At 54.0% G+C, this 23,536-nt stretch overlaps 1 protein-coding gene across 2 annotated transcripts; it reads right to left on the reverse strand.

Annotated features, from left to right (window-relative positions):
- Positions 1-220: 220 nt before the first annotated feature.
- On the reverse strand, positions 221-23,536 carry LOC120316420 (alanyl aminopeptidase, membrane). Of its 2 annotated transcripts, none has more exons than XM_039362010.1 (21): positions 23,396-23,536; positions 12,226-13,095; positions 11,618-11,760; positions 10,560-10,699; positions 10,326-10,452; positions 9,788-9,942; positions 9,505-9,618; positions 8,896-9,039; positions 7,911-7,976; positions 7,101-7,166; positions 6,012-6,181; positions 5,708-5,784; positions 5,217-5,356; positions 4,406-4,461; positions 3,271-3,418; positions 3,068-3,159; positions 2,835-2,945; positions 1,779-1,946; positions 1,234-1,374; positions 1,065-1,146; positions 221-590 (listed from the first exon to the last, which is right to left on the reverse strand). In XM_039362010.1, exons 2-21 carry the CDS (start codon positions 12,876-12,878, stop codon positions 441-443), a joined length of 2,943 nt encoding a protein of 980 aa, XP_039217944.1. In that variant the 5' UTR covers positions 12,879-13,095; positions 23,396-23,536; the 3' UTR covers positions 221-440. The 2 variants fall into 2 exon arrangements, with proteins under 2 accessions (XP_039217944.1, XP_039217945.1); XM_039362011.1 differs by lacking the exon at positions 23,396-23,536 and adding an exon at positions 21,462-21,600.

Genomic DNA, 23,536 nt, shown 5'->3' on the forward strand with positions numbered 1-23,536 from the left:
AGGAGCTCCTTGCACAGCCTTGCCAAGGATGTGTTGCCCAAAGGGTACGGATGCAGGAGTCACGTGCCCAGCCCATTCTCCGCTGCTAACACCCACTGTAGACATGGGGGAGACCAGAGTGCTGTATCAAGATGGCTGGCATCACAAGATCTGCCAAGGGCTTGGCACCACACGGCCCTACCATTCCTTCCCTTTCCCCTCCTCCAGCAGTATCTGCACATACCATTCAAGGGACTCTTTAATTTACAGCATTGCGGTTACAAAATCATAGCGGGGCCTTACCACGGCCACCGGAGAGAGTCGCAGCCCGCCTGCTCCTCTGCCCTCGGGCACGGAGAGAGAGAGCCGTGGCTCAAGGGCAAAGTGTCACCGAGGCCACTGCAACATCCCAGATGTTGACCCTCTGGCCCTCACCCTGCAGCAGTACCGGCAGATTCCCCCTACGAGTTGTCCTGGAACCACTTCAGGACGAGCGCTTTGTTCTCTGCCACCCACTTGATGTTGGCCTTCGTTCTCTCCAGGGCCTGCTCAAGCGCCCGGGTGGCTGAGCCGAAGCCCACGTCTGCGTTGTCTTTCTTGAATTGCTCCAGCTGTCAGCCAGTCAGAAAGAGAAGGAAGAAGCGTTTTTCCCAAGCGCCCCTGCTTGCCGGCTCACAGTTTTCCTGGGGTTCGATCAGAGCTGCGCTCCCCCACCCCGAGGGTTCAAAGGGACTCCTACTGGCCCCCTTCCTTCACATCTCTCTCCCACCACATTCTCCCCTCTGCACTAGGATCAGCCAGGAAGAATCCCTTCTGGGAACAACAAAATAATAATTCACCCAGCAACCGTTTTGAAAAACCCGAGTAAGATAAGTATAGCTGATCCAATGCTCCCCGTCCAGTTGCTGGCCAGGAAGACAGCACCACCTTTCGGAGATGCTTTTGCCTGGTTCGCTGACCTCCAGTGCTTTTTCTCATCGGGCAGATACATAAATTGAGGACTTGGCTGCTCTTAAAAGGTGGCTGTCGCTCTCTGCAAAGCCAGGCTTCCCCATAACCCCCCCCCATACCCCAAACGGCCTCACCTGTTGAAGTTCAAATGGGGATGAAAACCTCTGGGTTACTGACTGGATGAGGCTGGAGAAAGAGAAGGAGCTTCTCCCAAACCTAGACCAGAAGACGGGGGGGGGGGATGAGTGGCTGGTCCCCATCACCCAGCCCTGGGTGGTTTGGGGGGAGGGGGGGCACACTCACTGCTGGAAGAGGGTCTTCCAGTTCATGCGCAGAAAATCCCAGGCCAGAGACTGCCCAACCACATTGCCGGCAATGCTGTTGATGGTGGATATGGCATCCTGACGGCGGATCTTGCTGGGGTCCAGGGTATACTTAAGGTACCTGCGAGGGATTAATGGGTAGCTCCAGAAATGTGTGCCCCCTCCCCAAATAGCTGTGGCCCAGGCTTCCTTTCTTTTCATGCAATCATACAATTGTAGGTTGGAAGGGGCCACAAGGGTCATCTGGCCCAACCCATGGCTCCGTGCAGGAAAAGCATCCCTGGGAGGCGCCTGTCCAGCCTCTTCCCAAAAACACCTAGTGATGGGCAGCTGTTCCAACCAGGAAGCTTTCCTTCCCTTTAAATGAACGTCAGGAGCTCCTCACCTGAGATTGCCCACCTGCCCTTGTTTGAGAGCCAGGGATTATCTGGGGATGCCCACCTTCCCCAGTGCTTTGAAAAAAAAAATTAAAATCCTGGTGATCTCCCCGCTCAACTCTGGCCCCCTGGGCACAGATGAGCTCACCTCTGAAGGATCCATGGAGTCTGGCTGCAGGTCAGGGCCGCGCGCAGCTTGTCGGCCTCCGAGATCACCGGGGCCCGGCGGAACATCTCCCAGGCAAAGTCCCAGTCCTCCAGGCTGCCTGTGCGGATGGCGCTGCAGTAGACGGCGGAGCGTAGATTGGGCGAGATCCTGAAAGCAAGACCTTTGCTGAGAGTCCCACGGGCAAAGCGGCGGGAGAGGGGAGACACCGGGGCAGGGGGAGGAGCAGGTTTAACTGGGAATGAGGATCTTCAGGTCCAGCACATTCCAAGTGCTGTACATGGGGGATACAGGGGCAGGTTTTGCACAATTGGCAGGATGTGCAGATCCCTGTCATTAACCGGCCTGAGGATGGCTGCACCGGCATGTGGCAGCCGAGGAGGATTCCTTTGGCCTAAAAGAACAGACGCTGCTGCCAGCCGCAGGGAGAGAAGGAGCTGTGCCAAACATGTGCTAAAAGTGCCCTACTCAGAAAAGCTGTCTGCACTGCAAGGAGCCCTTGGCTGGACTGGGGGGGGGGGTGTTCATTGTCCTCCCGACCAAGAAAACTAAGTGGGCGATGCCTTTCAAGATCAGAGGAGTGGGAGGAGAGGCCTTTCTGCCCTTCCCAAATCCACACCACCCTGGAAATAAAATAAAAAAACTCTGCCCAGGAGGTTGCTCCAGCCACAGCCCAGGAGAGATGCTTTCCTGGCATTGGCATTAAAGTGGCATTTTCTTCTATTCTTGAATAGAAGAAAATGCCCCTTTGGGAGAAGGGTGGCTATATACATTTAATGAATGAATAACCAAGATGAAAGACGTTGGGCTCTGTCCTCTCTTTGAGTGCAGGGCAGGGCCCTCCTCCAACTGCCCTCCCCAGGGGGATGAGAGCTGGGCAAGCCAGGAAGCTCAGAGGGGTTAAAAGCCACTTGCTCTCCAACACCGAGAGGGAGGGAGGGACCAGCCCCGCAGGGAAGAGGGTGGCCTGCCGAGAAAGCAGCTACTTTCTCCCAGTGGGCTCCCCTGCTCGAGGGGCCCCCAGGGCCAGGCACTCACCCGTTGATGTCGGAGTTGTTTTTCCAGGCCGCAAACCAGGAGGAGGCCAGTTCATTGCACCCAGGGACGCCATAGGAGCAGGCCGTGCGGATGGCCAGGATCTGGTTATACCTAAAGAGGGAGGGAGGGAGGGGTATTCATTCAAGGGGAGTGACCCCTCCCCCCTTCTCTCTAAATGCCTTGCCATGCACAGACAAGCCCTCCCCCATTCCTCCTCATCCCTGGAGACTCACTGGTTCATCAAGCCATCCGGGAGTTTGGTCCAGTTGTCAGTGAGGTTCCGAAAGTGCTCAAACAGGGGGGCGACCTGCTTCCGGATGTACTTCTGCAACAGGAAGAGTAAGGTCTGATTAGACTCTTGGAATGAAGCTGGAGACCAGCCCCCCTCCCCAGCATGTCCTCTGTGGGAAGCGCTGGGATTGGGTGGAGCTTGCACCTGCATCGGCCCGTAGACTTCGCTGCGGTCAAACATGAGGCGGAAGTAGTCCAGGTTGTCCAGGGCCGTGTCCCAAGGAAGATACTCCCTCTCCAGGCCCAGGTAGCGGGTGGTGTTCAGGGCCAGGTCGCTGCCCACATGCTTGGCTCTGAAAGAGCAGCAGAGGGGCTGGCTGTGGGGCTCGTTTCTTCACTGCCTCGATACTTAGCCCAAAGAGGGCCACATTGTGGAAGAGGCACCCTGGACCAACTCAGCAGACCCCCGCCGAGAGGGCCTTGTCACTGCTACCTTGGGAAAAGACCCCATCGGGCGGGAGTGGCTGGGGGGAGCATTTCAGCCCAGCCGGATCTGCACAGCATGCAGGGAAAGGCCCCCGACAGTCCCGGTCCCATTGCTGATGGCGACAAAAGCTGGAGAAAAAGCTGTGGGTGTGGAGCAAGAGCCTTTGTGGTGGGGGAGGGGCAGTGGCAGGCAACAGCGGGCACTCCACGGCTCCAAAGCCAACAAACAAGCCAGCTTCACATCTGAACAAGTAGCATTTGTGAATACAAGGAGTCCTCACTTAGCAACCGCTCATTGTGCGAAATCTGGACAGCACTGAACGAAGAGACTTGTGATTGTGCCCGAAGTTACAGCTGTTGTAACACCTGCACAATTCTTCGATTGCAATCTGGGTGCTTGGCAACCTGCTCAGGCTTAAGACCAGTTGCCAAGTGCCCCGCAATCATATGATCACCCCTGGCTACCTTCCCTGCCAGCTTCCCCAGAGAGTCAAGGGGGGAGTGGCAGAGAAGGTGGCAGACTCCCTCTGGAGTCTGGCCGGCCAAGGCCCGTGCGGCAAGCAGCCGGACCAAACCCCTGCTTGGATTTCACAGGGGTCTTTTTTCCAGTCTCTGCCTGGGAGATCATTTAACAACTGCAATTGGGAGTCCTAAGATTGTGGTCATTGGGCAAAGTAGTCACGTGGTAGCTTGCTTAATGACTGCTTCACTCAACAACCAAAGTTTCCAGTCCCGATTGTGGTCATAACTAGGGGCCTATCTGTAAGCCCTTAAGCAGGGTGAGGAAGAAAAACCCTCGGACCTGCAGCAATTCTCCTCCCCAGTACTGGGGGGGGGAATAAAGGGATTCTCACCTGGCCAAGTTGAAGGCATCATCGATGATCTGAGCACGATTTAGAACCGGGATCACCTGCAAAGGAACAGAACAGTCAGAGAAACTGAATTAAGAGTTAGCAAAATCAGGCAGAGGGCAAGAGGAGAATCCCAGAAGAGACCCTTTGGCTCACTAGCTCAACTCCTGCCTCAAGACCGTTGCCAGTCATGCTGGCAGAGCGCCAAGGGAGACTGTGGACCGAGAGGGCAACCTCCCATCCAAAAGGGGGCCTGGAGAATGAGATCCAAGGCTACCCCAAGCCTTCGGAGGAGTCTTCTGGAGGCCCACAGGAAGAGCAAACGGATGCTGGGGGACACGGGAGGAGGAATGGCTCAGGGTTTGGAAAAGGAAGCCTCTCCCTGCCTCCCCAGCTTTGTGTCTCTGGGAGGGCTTCCCTTACCTGGGGCCCGGAGGTAACAGAGGTTTCACCATAGCCCAGTGATGGCGAACCTTTTAGAGACCGAGTGCCCAAACTGCAACCCAAAACCCACTTATGCATCGTCGAGTGCCAGGTGGGTGTGGCCCATTGGGTGGGCATGGCTGCGGTGGTAACGGCAGACTGGGTGGGACTAAAAAGTGCAATCAATTCCAACTTTGTGAGATCTTTTTTTTCCCCGTGAGAAGTTGAAATTGATTGACTGAACTTTTTTTTTTTTTTTTTTGCACACGGCGGAGGCCTAAAGCGACGGTGACGTGCCCACAGAGAGGGCTCTGAGTGCCGCCACAGGTTCGCCACGACTGCCATAGCCGTTTCAGGGACAGAGAGGGTCGTTGGTATTTTGACAGCCTACCTGGAGGTCTTCGTTCAGCTGATTCATGAGCCTCTGCCAGTTTTCCAAATCGTAGTTTACCCGGAAGTAGCCTGTGACATTAACGTTGAGCAGCAGCCACTGGGTGGGGTCAGCAGAAGTTGAGAAGTTGGCATTTTTAGCTGCAAAAAAGGAAGAAAGGTGGTCCCTCTCTACTGCAAGAACTGCCACGCTCCTCTTCGGGGGCTACCGGTAAATTTTGCACAGTTTTAAACATACAACACTGATGCCTTCTCCCAAATTTCATTTTGAAGATCAGAAAAAGAGGAGGAGGCCACCAAGCTCCCCCCTTCTCTGGCAGTCTTGCCCCCAGCTGGCAGCAGATCAAGCCAGGGCACCCAGAGCCCCCTTGGGCCAGCTAGCCAAAGCCACCCGGACAGCCTTAAGCAAACTCCCATCAAATCTCCTAAAACTCTGAGCACAATCTTGTAACTTTATACTACAACAACAAAGGTGGTACAGACGAATTATACCATTAATGTCTGTGAGCCAGTACATCTCTGCCTCCTTTCCTTTGCTCAGCCAGGAAACTGGAACGATCCAGATGTAACTGCAAGAAACCGTCTGTCAGTTGAGCAGCTTCTGCCCTCCCTTGTTCCTTCCCTTGCCTCAACCCGGTCCTCTTCATTCTTGGACTGCATGAGCCTCGTCTCCCCAACAGCAGGATGTGACCCCATGGCCAAGAGCTGCACATAGCCAAGAGGATTCCCTCCTCTCCCAGTCTCTGGGCAAGGCTTTTTCTGCCCTCTCCGCAAAGGCTCAAAGCTGCCGACTTACTTGAACGGTGAGGGTCTCTCAACGGGGCTTTCTGGGTCCAGCAGAAAATGTTTTTGGGAAATGATGCCTGTGGAGGTATCAACCGTGAGAACCGGGAAGCCCATCTGCAAGGTCCAACGGTCCATGATGATCTTGACGGTGCTTGGAAGATTCACGTTCTTGTTTACTGCCTGTCCCAGAAGCATCAAAGAGACTCAGCTTGAGAAGGTGGCTCCTGGCTCTGGCATTCTGAAATGCCTAATCTCAAGATTTGGACTTTTTGGCAGGAAATGCATCCCAGGCAGCCTGAAGTTGATCGAGGCCAACTGCCAGACAGCCCCACCGGCCTTTGAAATGGAGCTCCTCTCTCTTGTGCCACAGAACTGTCTCTGCCTCAACTGGGCCGGTTGTTGGCAACACAGGCAGAGGCCCACAGAAGGAAAGAGGAGAAGGTTGCCACCGGAGTTAGGCAGACAGAACAGCCTAGACTAGAGCTTCAGAGAAACAATTTGAGTAAGATGGAGCACCAAAGGTCAAGAACCAAGGCCACTTGCAAGGCTATTGGACACCCTCTCATCACATGCTTGGGATCTAGTGCTTCTGTTACTCTTAATGTGAACTTTGCACTGTAACCTTCAAAAGAAATCAGTGCAGGGCAGTCGGACTGAGATGATGGGGAGAGACGAGAGCCAGATGCCCTCACAGCTGTGTTGGCTTCTGGGTGAGGTGGGATTTGTGGATGGGTTGCTAAAAGTGGGCATACAGGAGACCTGAAGGGTGGCTTCAGGTAGGGAAAGGTCAGATGGACTTCCAACCGGAGGATGTAGGATGGCATCCTCGAAGGGAGGAGGGCGGTTGGAGTTGACCTGTCACAAGTACAGAAAGGGTTAGGATTAGGGGAGGCAAGAGGCTACTCTGGATGTTGCTATTAGGCGTAGTTGTCTCCATCAGATCAGTAAATGCAGAGGGCAAGGGGTTGGCTGGCCTGGCCAGGCCCTTAGCCTGCTCGTAGCAGCACCGAGGAAGCAGCTCCTCGGGTAGAAAAGCATCCTCCCATCTCTGGAACTCAGAAATTCGATGGGAGCAGCCAGCATAGGCTTTCAAACATACCTTCTGCAGCTGTTCCCAGAGGTCATCACAAACAGTATTTCCATATTTGTAGGTCTCAAAGTAGGTCTGTGGAGAAAGGAGAGTCAGAGGAGTGGAATTCCCAAACCAGGAAAGCTCGGGGCTGCCTTGTGTGTGTGTGTGTGCTGCTGGCAATTCCCTCTGCAGCTGGTTGACTTCTCTGGCTGACAGAGACTCGCCCACATTCAGGGCAGGGAGGGGCCCCACCCAGCAGCCGCCACAGCCCCTCACACAGATGTTGGGCGAGCTGCCTGATAGACGGGAGGTCAGCAGCCCCAGACCCTGAGGGCAGCTGCCATGGAGGAAAATGCCAGGGCCAGAGGAGAGGGGCCTGCCCACACCAGCTTGAAGGGGCCCAGAGGTGCCGTATCCCTACACATCATCCCTCTTGCCCACAAGAAGTGGGGAAGGTTTTACACAGGTCAGGTTGGAATTGCTGCTGGCCCAGAGGGAGAAGGCCGCCTGCTTGCCTCCCTATGGCAGGGGGTGGGTGGGTGGGTGGGTGTCAGAGGGACCCAGGAAGGGCTCTTCGCTCATCCCACCAAAGCTGAGGGGGTCCAAAGGGCAGGGGGGGCTCTTGGTTTCTGCTGGTCGTTCACAGCTGCGACTGTTCTCAGCTCGGTTCTCTCCTGAAAGGGCTGCCTGGAGATCTGCGGGATCTCCCCTTTTACATCCCCCCCCCCACAGAAAAGGGCACGGCGATACATGGCACTATGGGGTGTATATGTGTGTGTCACAGTTTTCGCTTGTGCACCAGTCAGGGAGGGGAGGCGAAGGAAGGCAGCCCCTTACCCGCAGCCCTTCTCTGAACACGGCCTCGGTGAGGAATTCCGAGAGCATCCGGATCACAGAGGCCCCCTGCAGGGAGAAAAGAAGCTGCAATGAGGCAAGCCCCACCCCCACCCCACCTCCGACTCCCCCCTCTTTTTTTCCTCTGCAGGGGAAGGGGGCTTCCTAAAAATCTCCAGGGTTGGAGCACCCACAACTTCTGGAGGCAAGATTGTTCTCGCTGACAGGAAATGTCTCCTTAGTTCTAGGTTAGATCTTCTTTTGTAAGTTTCCATTCATTACTTCTTGTCCTGCCTTCAGATGCTTTGGAGAGTAGGCAACCCCCTCCTCTCTGTGACAGCCCCTCAAATATTGGAAGATTGCTATCAGTGGACTCCCTGGTCCTTCTCTTTGTTAGACTAGATATACCCAGTTTCTGCAACCATTCATCACACTTTTTAGCCTTCAGCCCTCTAATCGTCTTTGTCGGTCTTCTCTGCACTCTTTCTAGAATCTCAAGATCTTTTTTGAATTGTGGTGATCAAAACTGGATGCAGCATTCCAAGTGTGGCCTTACCAAGGCTTTATAAAGTGGTAGTAACCCTTCACGGGATCTTGATTCAATGCAGCCCAGGAATGTGTTGGCTTTTTTGGCAGCTGCAGCACACGGCTGGCTCATATTTAAGGATGATCAGGGTTTTTTGTTTTTTGTTTTAAATGCCATTTCCCCCTCCCAACTTGCTCATAACACACACACACACACACACACACACACACACACACACACACACAGAGACGTTGGCCCTGCATTTTAGCTTTTCTCCACCTGGTGGGATGCATCTTCAGGTTGATGGGCGTTCACTCTTCTTGCTGTGGGATGGATTTTCCTGCCCCTGGGTTCTGTGTGCATCTGCTCTAGAACCCCCTCTGGGGCGAAGGCAGCCCAGCAAAGCTGATGATACCCCTCCTGTCTCAAAGTCAGGCAGGGTTTACCCCGCCCCCTCCTCACCTTACTGTAGGAAATGGAGTCGAAGACTTCACTGATCTGAGCGGGAGTGTTGATTTCCTCTGCCGGGGTGGAAAGGGGGTGTGAGGAAGCCAGGGCATCGATGGCCATCACACGGTAGACATCATTTGGCACAATCAGATCTTTCTGAAAATGAACGCCTTAATCTCAGATCACAAAGCACCCTGACTGGCCCTGAGCCCTTCTTCCCACCAAAGACCACTGTGGGCAGCAACCTTACTGCCTCCAATGGGTCAATAGTTGGATCTACCACAGGGGCCTTGGATCCATCAGGAAGACCTGTGGAGACCTTCGTCCCAGGAGAAGTCCTTCCTCTCCAGAACCAGGAAGGGCACGTCTAGATGACTTTACACAGCCCTTCAGAGACTTGGCCTAGATGCTCACAACACTCTTAGCCAAGTCAGTTGAAGACCTAGTGCTGTCTTCAGACAACATGCTTATCCAAGGGAAAGTTAGCGGTTAGTGTGAGTTTGGAAAAAGCCCCTCTCCTATTGTACTGCACAGCCCCACCTTCGGCCAATCAGCTGCACTGGCTCAGTGGTGTCCCTGCTGCCTTCCCATCCCCATCCAGCACCCACACACGGGACTTACAATATTCCACGTGGACTCAGCTTCATGTGCACCCAGATATTCCACATAGGACGCAAAGCCCTCATTTAGCCACAGATCATTCCACCACTCCAGGGTAACCAGGTTTCCAAACCACTGTTGAGAGGAAGGAGATTTGTCCCATAAGTGTTCTTTCTAGGAGCCCCTGGGCACAAGAGGGGAGGGTGCCAGGGAGTTAGCCAGAGGAGGTTGCCCAGAAGCTCCCTTGCATGCCCTCTACGTGGGTGGGGATTCAGTTGCTCCAAAAGTACAATCTAGAAGGTACCTGGTGGGCAACTTCATGAGCAATGACTGTCACAATCCGTTCCTTGTTGCCGATGGAAGAGTATTGCTCGTCAAAGAGTAGGGCACTCTCACGGTATGTGATCAGCCCCCAGTTCTCCATTGCTCCAGCGCTGAAATCCGGAAGGGCAACTTGGTCTGGGAAGAGAAGTCCCTGCTCACTGAACCACAGCCATCACCCCCCACCCCTGGCGCTCCCCGTTGGACCTGGAGCCGCCCTCCCCGATCGAGGCATCTTTTCAGGAGAACAGCCGTGGAGGTGCAAGGGGAGCAGGGAGCTCTGAGGCAAGGGGGCTGCTCACTGACATCCCTCTGTCCGGTGCTAAGTTACCAAGAGTGCCCAAGACTCTCCGTGAATGCCGAGTGCAAGAATTGGGAAGAGGTGCTAGAATCAGTAAGATTTAACCCCATGGGGGCAGCTCACACCCACAGGACACCCATCGTGACTGAAGGGGACACCGTCTCCCGGCCCCCAGCCCAGCGCCAAGACTTCCACCTGTGTCTCAGCCCTCCTCACCTACCTAATCTCGTCAGAGGATAAGGTACTCTGTATTCCCGCTCAAAGAAGCTGAGAATGGGCCATGTGACGTTGAGTGCGTAGATCCCCTGGCCCTCCTTGATCGCGTTGGGGCGGCCCCAGATCTGGATCTGAAAGAGGACCCAAGAACACTCAGGGAAGGTCCCTGTTCCAGGGCAGAGCGACCCGAAGGATGCGCCCGTTGTGGGCAGCAGGTCCCCAGCTAGAGCAGGCCTACCAGGATGTTATTCTCGATAGCAGACACATTCTCAAACTCGCTGACAATAAAACCAAGCAAGTAGGTGGACATCTTGAGGGTGGGATGAAATTCAGTCTGCGTCCAGATTTCTCCGCCTGGCATTGTTACCTGCTTAGCGCCTGGAAGAAGAGGTGGAGATGGTGAGCGGTGAGCTTGGCAGAAAGGCCCCCTTGCCTGACCCTCCTCCCCAGGAGGAAAGGGTTCTGTCTCCCCAAGCACACATTCCCGAAGAAGGCCCCTTCTCTCTTCACCCCTTGGCCCAGTCGTCCTTCTGGGAGGAATGCCCCCGACCCCCTTTTCACGCACTTGTCCACTCACAGGCCTGGTCAGCCAGATGCTGCTCTGTAGCGCTCAGCGGATGGCATCTCCATGCCCTGTGTGAAAGCAGAGCAACCCTCCCCTTTGGAGGCGGGGGGGGGCCTTGCTGCCTTTGCCCCAGAGACTTTCCACAATGTGTCCCATTGGGGGGCAGCTTTGAGCCAAGGGAGCCTTGGAAGGTTGAGGGTGTGTTGTGGTCACTCTCACCCATGGCCATCCGGGGGCAACTTGCCTATTTAAAGTGATGGTCATCACGAATACGGGTGCCCCCTGCCCCCTCTCAGATCCCCCCCCTTTCCCCACTTGCTTTTGCCTTGAGGAGCACAAGCAGGTGGGCGCATCTCCAGCCAGATATCTCAGCCCTCGGAGGCCCCTGGCACCTTCCGTGGCGGCAGCAGATTTGCCGCCAACTAACCACTGCTAAAGCCTGGCCTTAAGAGTCTCTCTGCCCCTTTCTAGTGACCGAGGAATCTTCTTTTCACACCCTCAGACACACCCCAAAAGCACACTCGTCCTGCTGAGTCAATCATCCAGCACCTTCTCCCCACCCCGTTCCTGCCCCCCTCGGCTTGGCTTAGCCTCTGGTTTCCACCTAGACTAGAGGGAGGTTTTGCAGAGACGAGCCCCGGTGAGACCACCAATCGATCGAGAGCACCATACGTCCTCCCCACTGCCCAGGGGAAGCCCTTTCTTCTGCCCACCCCCAATTAGGCACTTACTCTTAATGGGCATGTTGGAGAGCGCCTTATAATGAGGCAAGTGAATCAGCGTGATGGAGAAGTTGGCCTTCATGGCTGGCTCATCAAAGCAAGGAAAAGCTTTGCGGGCATCGGCAGCCTGCATCTGGGTTGTAGCCAACAGCCTGGAGAAAGACAGACACCATCTCATCAGTCAAGATGCCCAGGAATCTTTCTATTCACCGGCTCTGCTCTTTCTGGACACTCTCAAGGGGCACATATACAACCACAGGAGAGGGTCCATTCAGGGGGCAAAGGCTTCCCAGCCCATGTGGGGGACAGGCAGAGGCACAGTGGCATTTAGGAGCTGCTTCACATGGAGCAGCCAAGAAGGCCTCTGCTCCACCAACAAGTTCTAAGTTCTCCTTACTCTTTCTCAGAAATAATATTTCCTGAGACACAACTAGGGGACCGACAGAGTTTGTGATGGATCTGCTCAAGGGGCATCAGCTTCCTAGGAAGATGCCGCTTGGCCTCCAGTCCCACTCCCGGCCTAAGCCCCGGAAACTGCAGCGGTTGGAACAGACCTCTGTGGTCCCTCTTTCTGTTCCCGTACACCCACCCCCCACAACTCTCTCCCTTCCACATACTTGGTTGCCGTTCCTTCTGTATATGCACTGCGGTAGAAGCCAGCCAGATCATCTGCCAGTTCCCCAGTGAAGACGGCATGCAGCTGATAGTTCTTATTCTGCTGGAGGTTCTCTTTGAGTTTCACCACCAAGTACTCTGTCTTCTCCTCTAGCCAAGTACTATGGATGGCAGGTGCGGTGACGTCAACTCCCGTCACGGACACAAGGAAAGCCCCCTGCAGAGTATAATTCAGCTTTTTGCTGTGTATGAGTATGAGGTCCGTAGGCTGCTTGCATTGAAAATCCACTGTGCTGTTCCCTTTGAAAATGTAGAAGTTTGGGTTGATCCCTGTCAGAAATGGCTGCAGAGAGATGGTGTAAAAGGTGGGCATCAAAGTTTTGGGCAACCGCATGTGGTCCCAAGGCTCCAAAGGCTTGGTTGTGGTAGCTTGGGCGGTGCCGTTGGCCGTGGTAGCTTGGGCGGTGCCGGCTATAGTAGTGCCGGGGGTGACAGCTGCGCTGGTGCTGCTTGGGACCTGGCTGGAGAGGTCGTCTGCCCGCTGCTTCTCCTGGGAGTAGACAACCGAGAGGGCGATGATGGTGGCCACAGCCCCCAGGCCAAGGACAAGGCCTACGACCCCCAAAGACTTGCTGATGAAGAATCCTTTGGCCATGGCTGAGGAGAGGCCGGAGTGGGGCTCGCACACGAAGGGATCGCTAAGACACCGCAGGTCCTTTATAGATGTGTCGCCTCTGGGGATTTCTTAGCGTGGTGAAACATGTCAATTATTAAGCCAGGAATGCTGGGCGAAGGTCACTTCTGCTCTGTGGCCATTTTCTCTTATCTTGTGAGGGAGTTAATGGAGAACTGGATGCACCTTGATGTGGTTCCTGTGGAGAAAATCAACCCCACTTTCAAAGGACTCTCAGGGCAAGAGAGCCAGCTGCCTCCCACCTTCCTCAGCCCCCGGCCCAGTCCCGCTGAGCAGGGCAGGCCTGGGATTCAGAGGAGCTGCTGGCCCGGCCAGCGCAGGACAGACTTGAGGTTGGAGGCCAGCCTGGGTTTGCCTGACCCTCGTCCTGGGTGTACGAGGCAGATCTGGATTTTCCCAGGCCAGCCTCTGCAGGTCCCCCCACGCTCCTTTCGCCACTTTCTCATTATTATTTCATTTGTTTAAAAACGATAGGACTTTTTCCTGAAAATATTGTATTTATGTTAATAGCTAAGAGGTTTAACACTGTTTACATCAGTGGTTCTCAAGCTTTTCCTCACCACCCTTTAAATACCCTTTGTGGCCAATTTAAATCATTACATTCCTTCAAGCCTTCGCAGACCTGCTGCGATGACATCACGGCCCCCCAGGAGTCTGCAGACCGCAGGTTGAGAACCACTGCTTTACATGATTCAATAAATAAATATTCTAAATTGCATCATTTTTTTTATATGGTAACTATCAATGAATATAATCCATACAAACAAAAGCTCTTTGGGGGTCTTCCATAATTTTAAGTGGGAAGGGTCTTGCGAGCGGAACATTTACGAAACATTGTCCTAGGCTAACATCTCAGTTGCAAACTCAGAAATGATTAGAGTTTTCTGCTCCACCCTTTAATCATAAGATTTCCCACCTGCTCATACACAGACATACACAAGGATACCAAATCCTGTGTGGGCTGGAGGCTGGAAAGCATGACTCGGTTCTGTCCAGGCCAGACAGTCCCTGGGTCTGGGTTTGAGGAAGGCAGTCTTCTGCAAGCCGGATTGTTCCATTGTTTACTATCAGCCAAATGGCCTCCGGCGGCTGCAGTCTCCTTCTCCGCGGGCCTTTCCCCCTGCCGAGTTGAGGTGCCCCCCGCCATGCTCCTTGCCAGCTGATTACTGCTGCCAAGATGGTCTCTGGCTGCAGCCACTGCCAAAGGATGCAGAGCGTGATAAGAAAACTGGGTTGAGCTGCTGGTCTTCAGCTGCAGGAAAAGACCAGCTCATTATAGCACAGCAGCAGAAACTGGTGGGCTTTGGCTGTGGGACTTTTTGTGCAGGAAACAAACCTAGAGCCACTCACAAAGGACGCAGATGCCTAAGTACTAACACTCGAAGTATGAGGAACAAACAGGGTGAACTTCAAGGCTTAGTAGGTGAGGGCAGGTACAATATTGTTGCTATTATCAAAACTTGGTGGGATGAAACCCATGACTGGAACGTACAGCTAGAGAGATTTAAAGTATTCAAAGCAAACAGACCTAAGAAAAGAGGAAGTGGAGTTGCATTATGTGTAAGAAATAACTACATCTCTACAGAAATGCAAAAAACAAAACAAAACAAAACCGAAGGATGAAAGCCTTCTTGAATGCATTTGGATTAAAATAAAAGGGGAAAAGTGACCTTGCCATAGGTGTGCACTACAAGCAACCCAACCAAGCAGAGAGGTGAACTTTGTGCTTATCATTTAGCTAAGGCGTGCAGGAAGCACACTACAATAGTAATGGGGGACTTTAACTACTCTGACATCAACTGAGAGAGAAACTCTGCAACAAGACCATAAAAAGTGACAATACTGTATCCAGATCTGGTCACTACGATGCAAAAAAAGATGTTGAGACCCTGGAAAGAGTGCAGCGAAGAGCCAAGAAGATAATAAAGGGTCTGGAGGCTAAAACAATAAACAGCGGGAGAACTAGGCTTGACTAGTCTAATGAAGAGAGGGATCAGAGGGTGATAGCGGTTTTCCAGTCCTTGAGGGGCTCTCACAGAGAAGAGGGGGTGACCTCTAAAGCACCTGAGGGCAGGGCAAAAAGCAACAGGTGGAAGATTATCGAAGGGAGAGATGAAAGCTGAGTCACGGCAGCTGGACTTTTCTTTCTTGGTTTGAAATATTTTGCTGCTTATCCAAGTTCAATCAAAGAAAGATCTAACCTAGAATTAAGGAGAAATTTCCTGTCAGTGAGAAAAATCCATCAGTGGAATGGCTTGATTTCAGAAATTGTGAGTGCTCCATCACAAGAGGTTTTCAAGAAGAGATTGGACAGCCATTTGTCCAGAATGGTATAAGGTCTCCTACTCAAGCAAAAGCTGGACTAGAAGGTCCTTTCCATCCTTGTTATTCCTTGTTCTATTTCCTCCTCCCCTTTTTGATAACTCAATTGTGGAAGCTACATCATCTTCTGAATAAATTCCCTAAAAAGAAGAAGCTGGAATCACGACAGTACTTTCCGAAATTGCTGGCATGACATGGAACCTTAACAAATCTGTTCTTTGTTCTAAACTTCCTGGTCCTCAGTTTGGCCCAGTTGTGACACGCCTCTAAGAAGACCAGGTCTGCATCCTGGTTTCCTCTTTGGTCAGGCAGAGGTGCAAAGAGCTGGTTTGGGTGGCAGGGGCAGTGATGTTATGCTTAGGAGCTCACCAAAGAAGCCATGTCAGAAGCATGAAAGCTTTGTTTTGCCTCAGTAGCATAACAAGCTGTTTGACCTATTTTCATTCAGCTAAGTTGATACAAGATGCTGAGCTAATCACAAACAATAGGTTGATTCAAGTTAACCACCACCAACATGTTTACACAGGCAGAGATTTGGAAAATGAGAGGTTATCCTTTACAACATCTACATGAGGTTGCTGGGTGAGGTATTCACTGGCATGGGATCAGGTATCATCAACATGCAGAGGCCGCCCAGTTGCAAATCTGCCATTGAACTTCTGTCTTGGGGCGTGGATGCTGTGACCTCTGGATGGGATAGCACAAGCGCAGGCTGAACAACACTTGAGGGGCTGTGGATTCTTTAGCCCTCCCTTGCTGGAGACCTTTCAGCTTCTCTTCCTTATGGGACTGTACTTCCCCAGATGGAACAGACAAGTAATTTGGGGCTCATCCCAAAGTCTTGACTGAAGAGCAGACGGCATCTGCGGCCAGATTGTGCACTAATGACCCACTTCCCCAGTTTGGGAGGTCCTACTCAGCTATTCATGGTTGCAATGCACCCTACAGGGACAAAGTTTGAAGACCATTCAGAAGTGACAGATGGCACCAGCAGTTCTGGGCAGTCCTCGGTTCACCTGGTAACATTACTGCTCTTAAGCTGCACTGGCTGCTAGTGAGCTTTTGGGTGCTAATTCCTTTGGGTGTGATTTCCTAGATGAAGAACCTTGCATCGTTTTGTTTAGCAAAAGCTTTTTTGCCATTTTCAGCTCTTTTCTCTAACTTCTGACTCCAGAACATGTAAACAGGTGGAGCAAATAGGAGCTGCCTGAGGAATTCCAAAGGAGGAAGAGTGTCCAGAAGTCTGAAGGTGAACGGAAGCGTATCTGTGAAAGGGGAAAGTTCACCTTCAAATAACCGCTGATGGCAAGGACCAGCATACCTGCTCCCGGCTGATCAAGCAGAGATCCCCCCAGGAGAATCAGGCAGGCGGGTTCTGGGGAGGGGGCAACCTCATGGAATGAAGAGACAGACGAGGAGACCAAGTAGTCCTTGGTCAAGAATCTCTGGTGGGGGAATTTAAAGGGCAATCTCTAGCCCAGGGGTAGGCAACCTTGGCTCTTTTATGATAGTGGACTTCAACTCCCAGAATTCCTGAGCCAAGGTTGCCTACCCCTGGGCTAGCCTGTTTCTTCTCAGCCAACAATAATATATCCTCACCCAGCCCAGGTGCTGAGAACCAGAAGTAATATTAGCCTTTTTAAGTGAGTGATTACTTAAAGAGTCTTGAATGATACATAGGGTCTTCTGCTTGAACAAGGGGTTGGATTAGAAGCCTCCAAGGTCCCTTCCAGCTCTACTCTATTGATTGGAAGGGTAGACGAACAGACCATGCAGTTGCACCGTGTGTGTATGTTTCTGCCTGAAAACAACCCGGCACACATTTGTCAGAATTGCAGACTTGTAGCTTTTCACATGTACCTATCAAAGGTCCAGCAGGGACTTCTCCATGAGCCGCCCACAGAGCATCAACACAATGTTGGCCTCCTCCAGAAGCCAACGGGATATGGGGAGGGAGGCAGGGGGCATTCCTGCACTAACTGCCTTGTGTGAGACTATGTAAGCCACACTGTGGTTTCTGGGAAACAGAGTCATGCAGAAGAACCCCGGGGACTTCTCCTAGGCTGGAATTCAGGGACACCCCCCTCTCGCTGGTTCACTGCAGGCACGGAGAAGCTCTGCCCTAAGGCGCCCTCCCTTCTTCCATGAAGAGGGGGAGGGTCAGCGCAGAGGCACAATAACTTGCTGATGCAGGAAGCTGGTCTCTACTAGATCAACTCAGACCCACCTTTGTTCTGTGGGTCTATGAAATCCTGAACTTTTGCTCATGCCAGTCAAGAACAGTAGATCCCAGAAAAACTGCCCAATTATTGGAATGCAATAAATAAATAAAAATAGACTTCATTCTTCCACAAACATCACATAACCCACCAGGCTTCCGTGGACATCTCAATCATTTTTCAGGTGCTTTGCTCCTCTTGCCACACTATGCCCCCCCCAGGAGAGTTTGCTCCCCGCTCCTGACAGCTGGCCTGTCTCTGCCAGGCATCAGCCCCCATTTAACTCAGCAATTTCAGCGCAGGAAGACCCAGAACTGGCCAGGAAGCCTTGAGCAGCCCAGATGGGAAACGGGGGGGGGGGGTGTCAAGCAGCAGCCCCCAAAGAGCCCTCCGCTGTGAGCATTTCTCAGCCCTGCAATTAAGAACTAATCTAACCAAACCGAAATATTTGAGGCAGCTGGGGTTCTATGCTGCGTGTTAACCTGCCCAGGTCTTCATTCTTATTCTCAGTAATAATAGTATTTTTTTATAGCCTGAACTGGAAGGCTCCACCTGGTCCCAAACCCACAGAACTGATTGCAACTCTTTCTAGATCGCACACACAAATGCACACCCTAGGGAGTTCTCAATGCGTATCCACAGGGTTGTTGAGGGGAAAAGGCAGAACTCTTGCCTGCCATAATCCAAGGGAGGTGAGATGTAATTAAAGGCAGATGAAATCTAAACAATAAAATAATCCACAGGCCTATTAATTAATTTCACCTGCTTATGAATCTATCTCATAAAGCGTGAGGAAGGAATAACTCAAGGAATAGCTGCTGCCGAGGTTCCTTTTGCTTAATCACGCTTCCATCAATCCACTCTGAATATGAAATCTTTTTCAAGCTCGAGACCGTCTTCTCTGGCCAAATTCCATTTTAGCCAAATGCTAACGGCCTTTCCTTGCGAGTAGCTCCTGCTGTCCCTCCAGGTCGCAGCCAGGCTCAGCCAGGCCATTCAGCAACACCCAGCTGGGGATCCTTGCCCTCCGCCACCTGCCAAGAACCCGCTTTCACAGCTGCCCCCCCAGCACCCCCTTGGCTGCTCTTCCCGGCGCACAGAACACATTGGGCAGGGCAAGCAAACACCCTGGCTATCTTTAGGCGAGTTTAATCCGCAAAGTGGCAGCTGAAACTATGAAATATGATCTCAGCCAGGGGGAAAGCCAACCTTTGTGTGGCAGGCGGAGAGTCAAATATGCCTTTCCTTGTCTTGCGGGAGCAAAACTATTTATAATACCACAGGACCCAGGAAGGAAAGAAGTAAAATTGGACGACGATTTGTCCGAGATGATAGGAGGGCTCCTTCTCGAGCAGGGGGTTGGACTAGAAGACCTCCGAGTTCCCTTCCAGCTCTCTTATTCCGTTATTCTAACAAGTAGCAGCACTGAAACAAATGTGCTATATTCGTTTTTCATGTTTTTATTCCTTCCCAGCATTAATGTTTCTCTAAGTTTGAAATGAGTTATCCATTCATGCAGCCAACAACCGGAAAAGCTTGCGCTGCTGGGAGGGCCGAACAGCTGTTCTGTTTGTTTTCCCCTGGCTGCCTCTTCCTTTGCCTCCCAGGGTGGGTTACTCAGAGGAAGGGGAACCATGTTGCTTCCTCTTCTGGTCCAGAGCTTCAGAGCGCTGCCCAGTTCCTCCTGGCAATTTCCCACCCAGCAGACACCTGCCCTCCAGAGGCAGCCTGTTCAGAGAAGCCCCGATGCAGCCCGCAGACCACTGGGGACCCTGTGCCTGTCTCCCCCTGGCTAGGAAAGGCTAATCCCAGCCAGGAGCTGGGTTAGAGCTTGCCAGGGAGGTGGGGGGCAGGTGGGGCAGAAATAGCAGAAGCAAAGCTTGAAACCAGAGAAGTGGATGCTTTTTCAGGCAGCAGCAGAGGCAGGTCCTCTATCCTAGAGAAGGAGTCCTGACCCTCAGTCTGGAAAGAGCTGCTTCCCTTGAGCCGGGCCCAAGTCAGGAAGCCAAAGATCAGGCTGGTGCCCTTGGCAGCCTCCTGGGCTGGGCCCTGGCATCGGTGAGAGCCACTTGCACAGATCTGGAGCTCCTGAGAAGACTTTTTGAGCCTCTCTGGGTGGTTCTTTTGTCTTCCTCCCTTCCTTTTGCCTGAGTGCCTTTGAGTCAGTGACCACCTGAACCAGTCCTTGCATTTTCTTGGCAGGTTTTTTGGCTTTCCACTGCTTGCTTCCCAGGGCTGGGAGATTGTGGCTGGTCCAGGTTCACCAGCTGGCTTTGTGCCTCGAGACCAGTGATGGGATTCAGCTGGTTCGCACCACTTCGGCAGAACCGGTAGCTAATTTTTTGTGGCCCAGGCCCAGAATGGACTTCCGGAAGCGGCATCCACACAGAGGACCGGTTGTTCACCTCTTTGAATCCCACCACTGCTTGAGACCAGAACTTAAGTCTCCCAGTTTCTAGCCTGTTGCCTAACCACAACGTCAAGCTAGCTTCTGAGTGCCTATTTTTTCTTCTTCTGCTCAATTAAGTCCAATTCTCAGAAACTGCCTGGTCTTCGCTGGAGAAGTTTTTCAGAAGTGATTTATCATTGATTGCTTCATAGGGCGGAGAGAGAGTGACTGGCCCAAGGTCACCAGCTTGGCTTTATGATTTACTGGGTCCCAGTTTCTAGCCTGGTGTCTTCATCACTACCCCCCCCCCCACGTTCTCCGCCCCCTTGCTGAGCCAATTTCCTTCAGAAAATCATTTATTTTTATGGCTTCTATTATGATGGCATTTTCATGGCTTCAGTGGGCTCCTGAGCAAAGTTATCTTTCCAAGTGGTGCTCCTATCTGTTTATGAAACGCTGTTGGCAGGAGCAGAGCAGAAATTAGCTCTGGCCGTTATCAGTTTGGTGAAACTGATTAGATGAGATTGTGAAAGGAACATATTGTGATGATAAGGAGGGGTTGGGAGGTTGGTTAAGGAAGGAACAAAGTGTAGAGGGGAACAAAGTGTAGAGGGGCCGAGGGAGGCACACGCTATCTCTGCTTCTCCCCCCACCCCACTTCTGTGGGGCAACGGGCAAAAAGAAACGCTGACTTCTCCTTTCCAAGAACTACCCTGTCCTCTTGCAGGCAGCAGCCACCTGGCCTGGGCAGGGCCTCCGCCTCCCCCTTCCTTGCACCAGGCCTTGCCCTGCGAGTCTGGGGGGCCGCTGCGTTGGCAACACCCCTGCCTGGCAATGCCTGGCCAGAGAGGCTCCAACCGGGCCACCGGGATCCACGCAGGATTTCAAAGCTTACCCGGAGGGCAAACCGTCTAGCTTCTTATTCATTCCTTTCCTGATCAGAGGGGAGGCCCAGCAGCCTCGGGGCCCGGCGTGGTCTGGGGGGGGGGGCACAGCGCCCAGCGCCCCCAAAGCCCCGAAGGCTCGGCAGAGAGAGGCAGAGAGACGTGGAGCGGGGAAGGAGGCTGCAAGTTGGCGCAGCGGCCCTTGAGAAAGAGTTGGGAGGCTCTGAACGAGGCAACACTATTTCCTGTAAGCCGCCTTGAGTCGCTCTGAGCGAGGCGGCGGCAATATACATTTTCCAAAGAAATGAAACAAACAAAGAAACGAACGAACGGAGCAGGCTGAGTCAGACGCCTCCTCGGCCTCCTAATCGGATCTGGGGCAGAGTCGCCTCCTTTTCCCCGCAGCAGCCGAGCCAGCCCCGCTCCCCGGGAGAAGCACCCCGGACGTCCATCGCGCGTCTCGCCCTCCTCCTCCTCAGCCCCGCTCGCCAGGTGGGGGAGGCAGCCCCGCCCGCCGCGGCCCGTGGGGAAGGGCAGCCCCCGGCCCTGGGCCGCGCCCACCGGAGGGGCGAAGCCGAGGCGGCGGCGGCGGCGGGTCATCGCGGCTGCTCGGGCCGTCCGCCGGGCCGGAATCCGGGAGGCGCCGCTCGCCCGACGGGGACGGGCGATCCCTGCCGCGCCCTCGCGGCCCCTCCGTCCCTGCCTCGGCCGGCCGCGCGCGCCGACTCACCTGCTTGCCCCATGGCCGGCCTGCGCGCCGACGCGGGCCCGGAGCCGCTCGCCCTCGGGACGGGGCCCGGGCGCCCCTCGGACTGCCGGCGGGGGGCTCGGAACGAGGAGCCGAGGCCCGAGCCGTGCCTGGCTGCTGCGTCACCTCGCGGGGCGGGCTGGCCTCTGGCGGGGACTTCGGCCCGGCCGGACGCCGCAGAGCCAGACTGGGCCCGCCTCCCCGTCAGCGGCCAGGCCGCCACATCTGGAAAGCATCTGCGGGCGCCCCGCCGCCCTGGGCAGGAAGACCGGCCGGCCGCTTGCCAGGGGCGTAGGAGAAAAGGGCCCCCGGGCTTCTCCCCCGACGGGCCGCGCGGAAAAGGCCTCCGTCTCGGCCTAGATAGTCGCAAAGAGCGACTCGGGCTGGATAGGATTGGAGCCGAGTTATTCTGCTCATCCGGCCCTTCATCCCTTGCTCGAGATCTCCACACCAGCCCCTTTAGCCGACGGATGGGTGGGCTCCGTCGCCATCAGCAGTTTGACACCTTCTCCGAGACACCTCAAATGGGGCTCAGGAGGAGCACCTGATCAAAGACAAGAAGACGGGGGAGCAGCCTCCCCCTGAAGTGCCAGCAAAGCTCACCAAGCAGGGCCTGAACCCGGATCCAAAGTGATCTAGAGAGCCTGGGAGTCTTGTGCAGAGGCAACCCTGCATCTGAACTGGACCCCGTGGCCCTCCATGTGGGAACGCAGCCCTTGGAAGCAGCAAGAGGCTGCCCTCACCCCCACCCCCGTGGGGTGGCAGAGCGGTGCCTGTTTTAAAAGCAGGCCAGGCTTCCTCTTCCCCCAGATGTTCACACTTCATCTATTGGCTTACAGAAATTTACGTTCTCCCTTTGGGTTGTTTCTTAAGCTTTGGCAGCTCCCACGGATCTTGCGGTTTTTCGTGCCAAAGGCAGAGGAGGTGCCGGTGATTTAGAGGTTCCCCACCTAGGCTGAGCAGAGCTTCTCAGCCACAGGTGAGGGGCCCGCCCAGGCCCGGCCTTCAGGGCACAAGGAGAGCAGCAGAAGTGGGACCTGGCCTCTGCCTGCCGAGAAAGAGATTCCTAGAGGCTCAAGGGCCCAAGCCTGAAAGATCCTCCCAGCCCAGATGACGTCTACATAACCCCCTCATCAAAGACCACTGGAGCGCAAGAAGCAAGAGCCTGGAATCCAAACACGCTGCCAGAGTTGCACCCAGAAGGCCGCCTCACACATACACACACATACACACACACACCAACAGGCTGTTCTGCTCATGGGAGTTCTGGGGACCTTGTCTTGAGAAGTGGCTGCACACATTGGAGAGAGGCTGCCCTGCCTCTAAGTGCGTTCAAGTGGAACAGGCGGCCAGCCGAGGCTGGCAAAGGCTATTAGTTGCCCGCTTCCTCCCCCTCTGAGTTGGCACTGCCATTTGCCTGCCTGGCACTGGCTGGCTCCTGGGAGCAGATGGGCAAAGGCCACCCTGCTGTGTCCTCAAGGTGAGGGGCTGATGGGAAGAGTCAGTTGCTCAGCAACGCGGATAATTGCTGTGCTGCCGGATTGTTTTATAGGCTCTCCAGAGGGGGCTCGGCAGTCTTCCCTCGGAGTAAACGGACCGCGAGCAGCTACTTCCTAATCCTCCTGGCAGAAGGTGGCACCTTCATTCTGCAAAACCGGCTGCTAGAGCCAGCTGTGCTCCTCTGCCTTTGCCCGTTAACAGTTGGCTCATTCAGAGGACACATCCTAAGCGCAGAGCAAGCATCCCCCCCCCTCCCGCCTTTGGTGACGTGTCAGGAGCTCAGCACTGCAGCAGTTTGCAAAGGTCTCACCCAACAGCTGCTAGGCTGACTGCACTTCCCTCTGGAGCCCCCCCTCCATCCTGCTCCCCCCAATAGTACATTTTCAGAACAGAAGGTCTGACAGCCACGTTCCCACCTGAGCCTTCAGGGTCACTGGAAAAGGCCTCCAGACCTCAGTCAGAGGGCCAAGCGGACTTGCCTGATGGAGGAGACTGCCCATCTGCCTTCCCTCCGTCCTTCAGTCCCAAATGCTCCTGGCGAGGAGTGCTTTGCAGGT

The sequence above is a fragment of the Crotalus tigris genome, unplaced genomic scaffold (assembly GCF_016545835.1).
Source record: "Crotalus tigris isolate CLP2741 ecotype Arizona unplaced genomic scaffold, ASM1654583v1 scf7180000019364.2947544272:3078424, whole genome shotgun sequence".
NCBI classification, from domain to species: domain Eukaryota; kingdom Metazoa; phylum Chordata; class Lepidosauria; order Squamata; family Viperidae; genus Crotalus; species Crotalus tigris.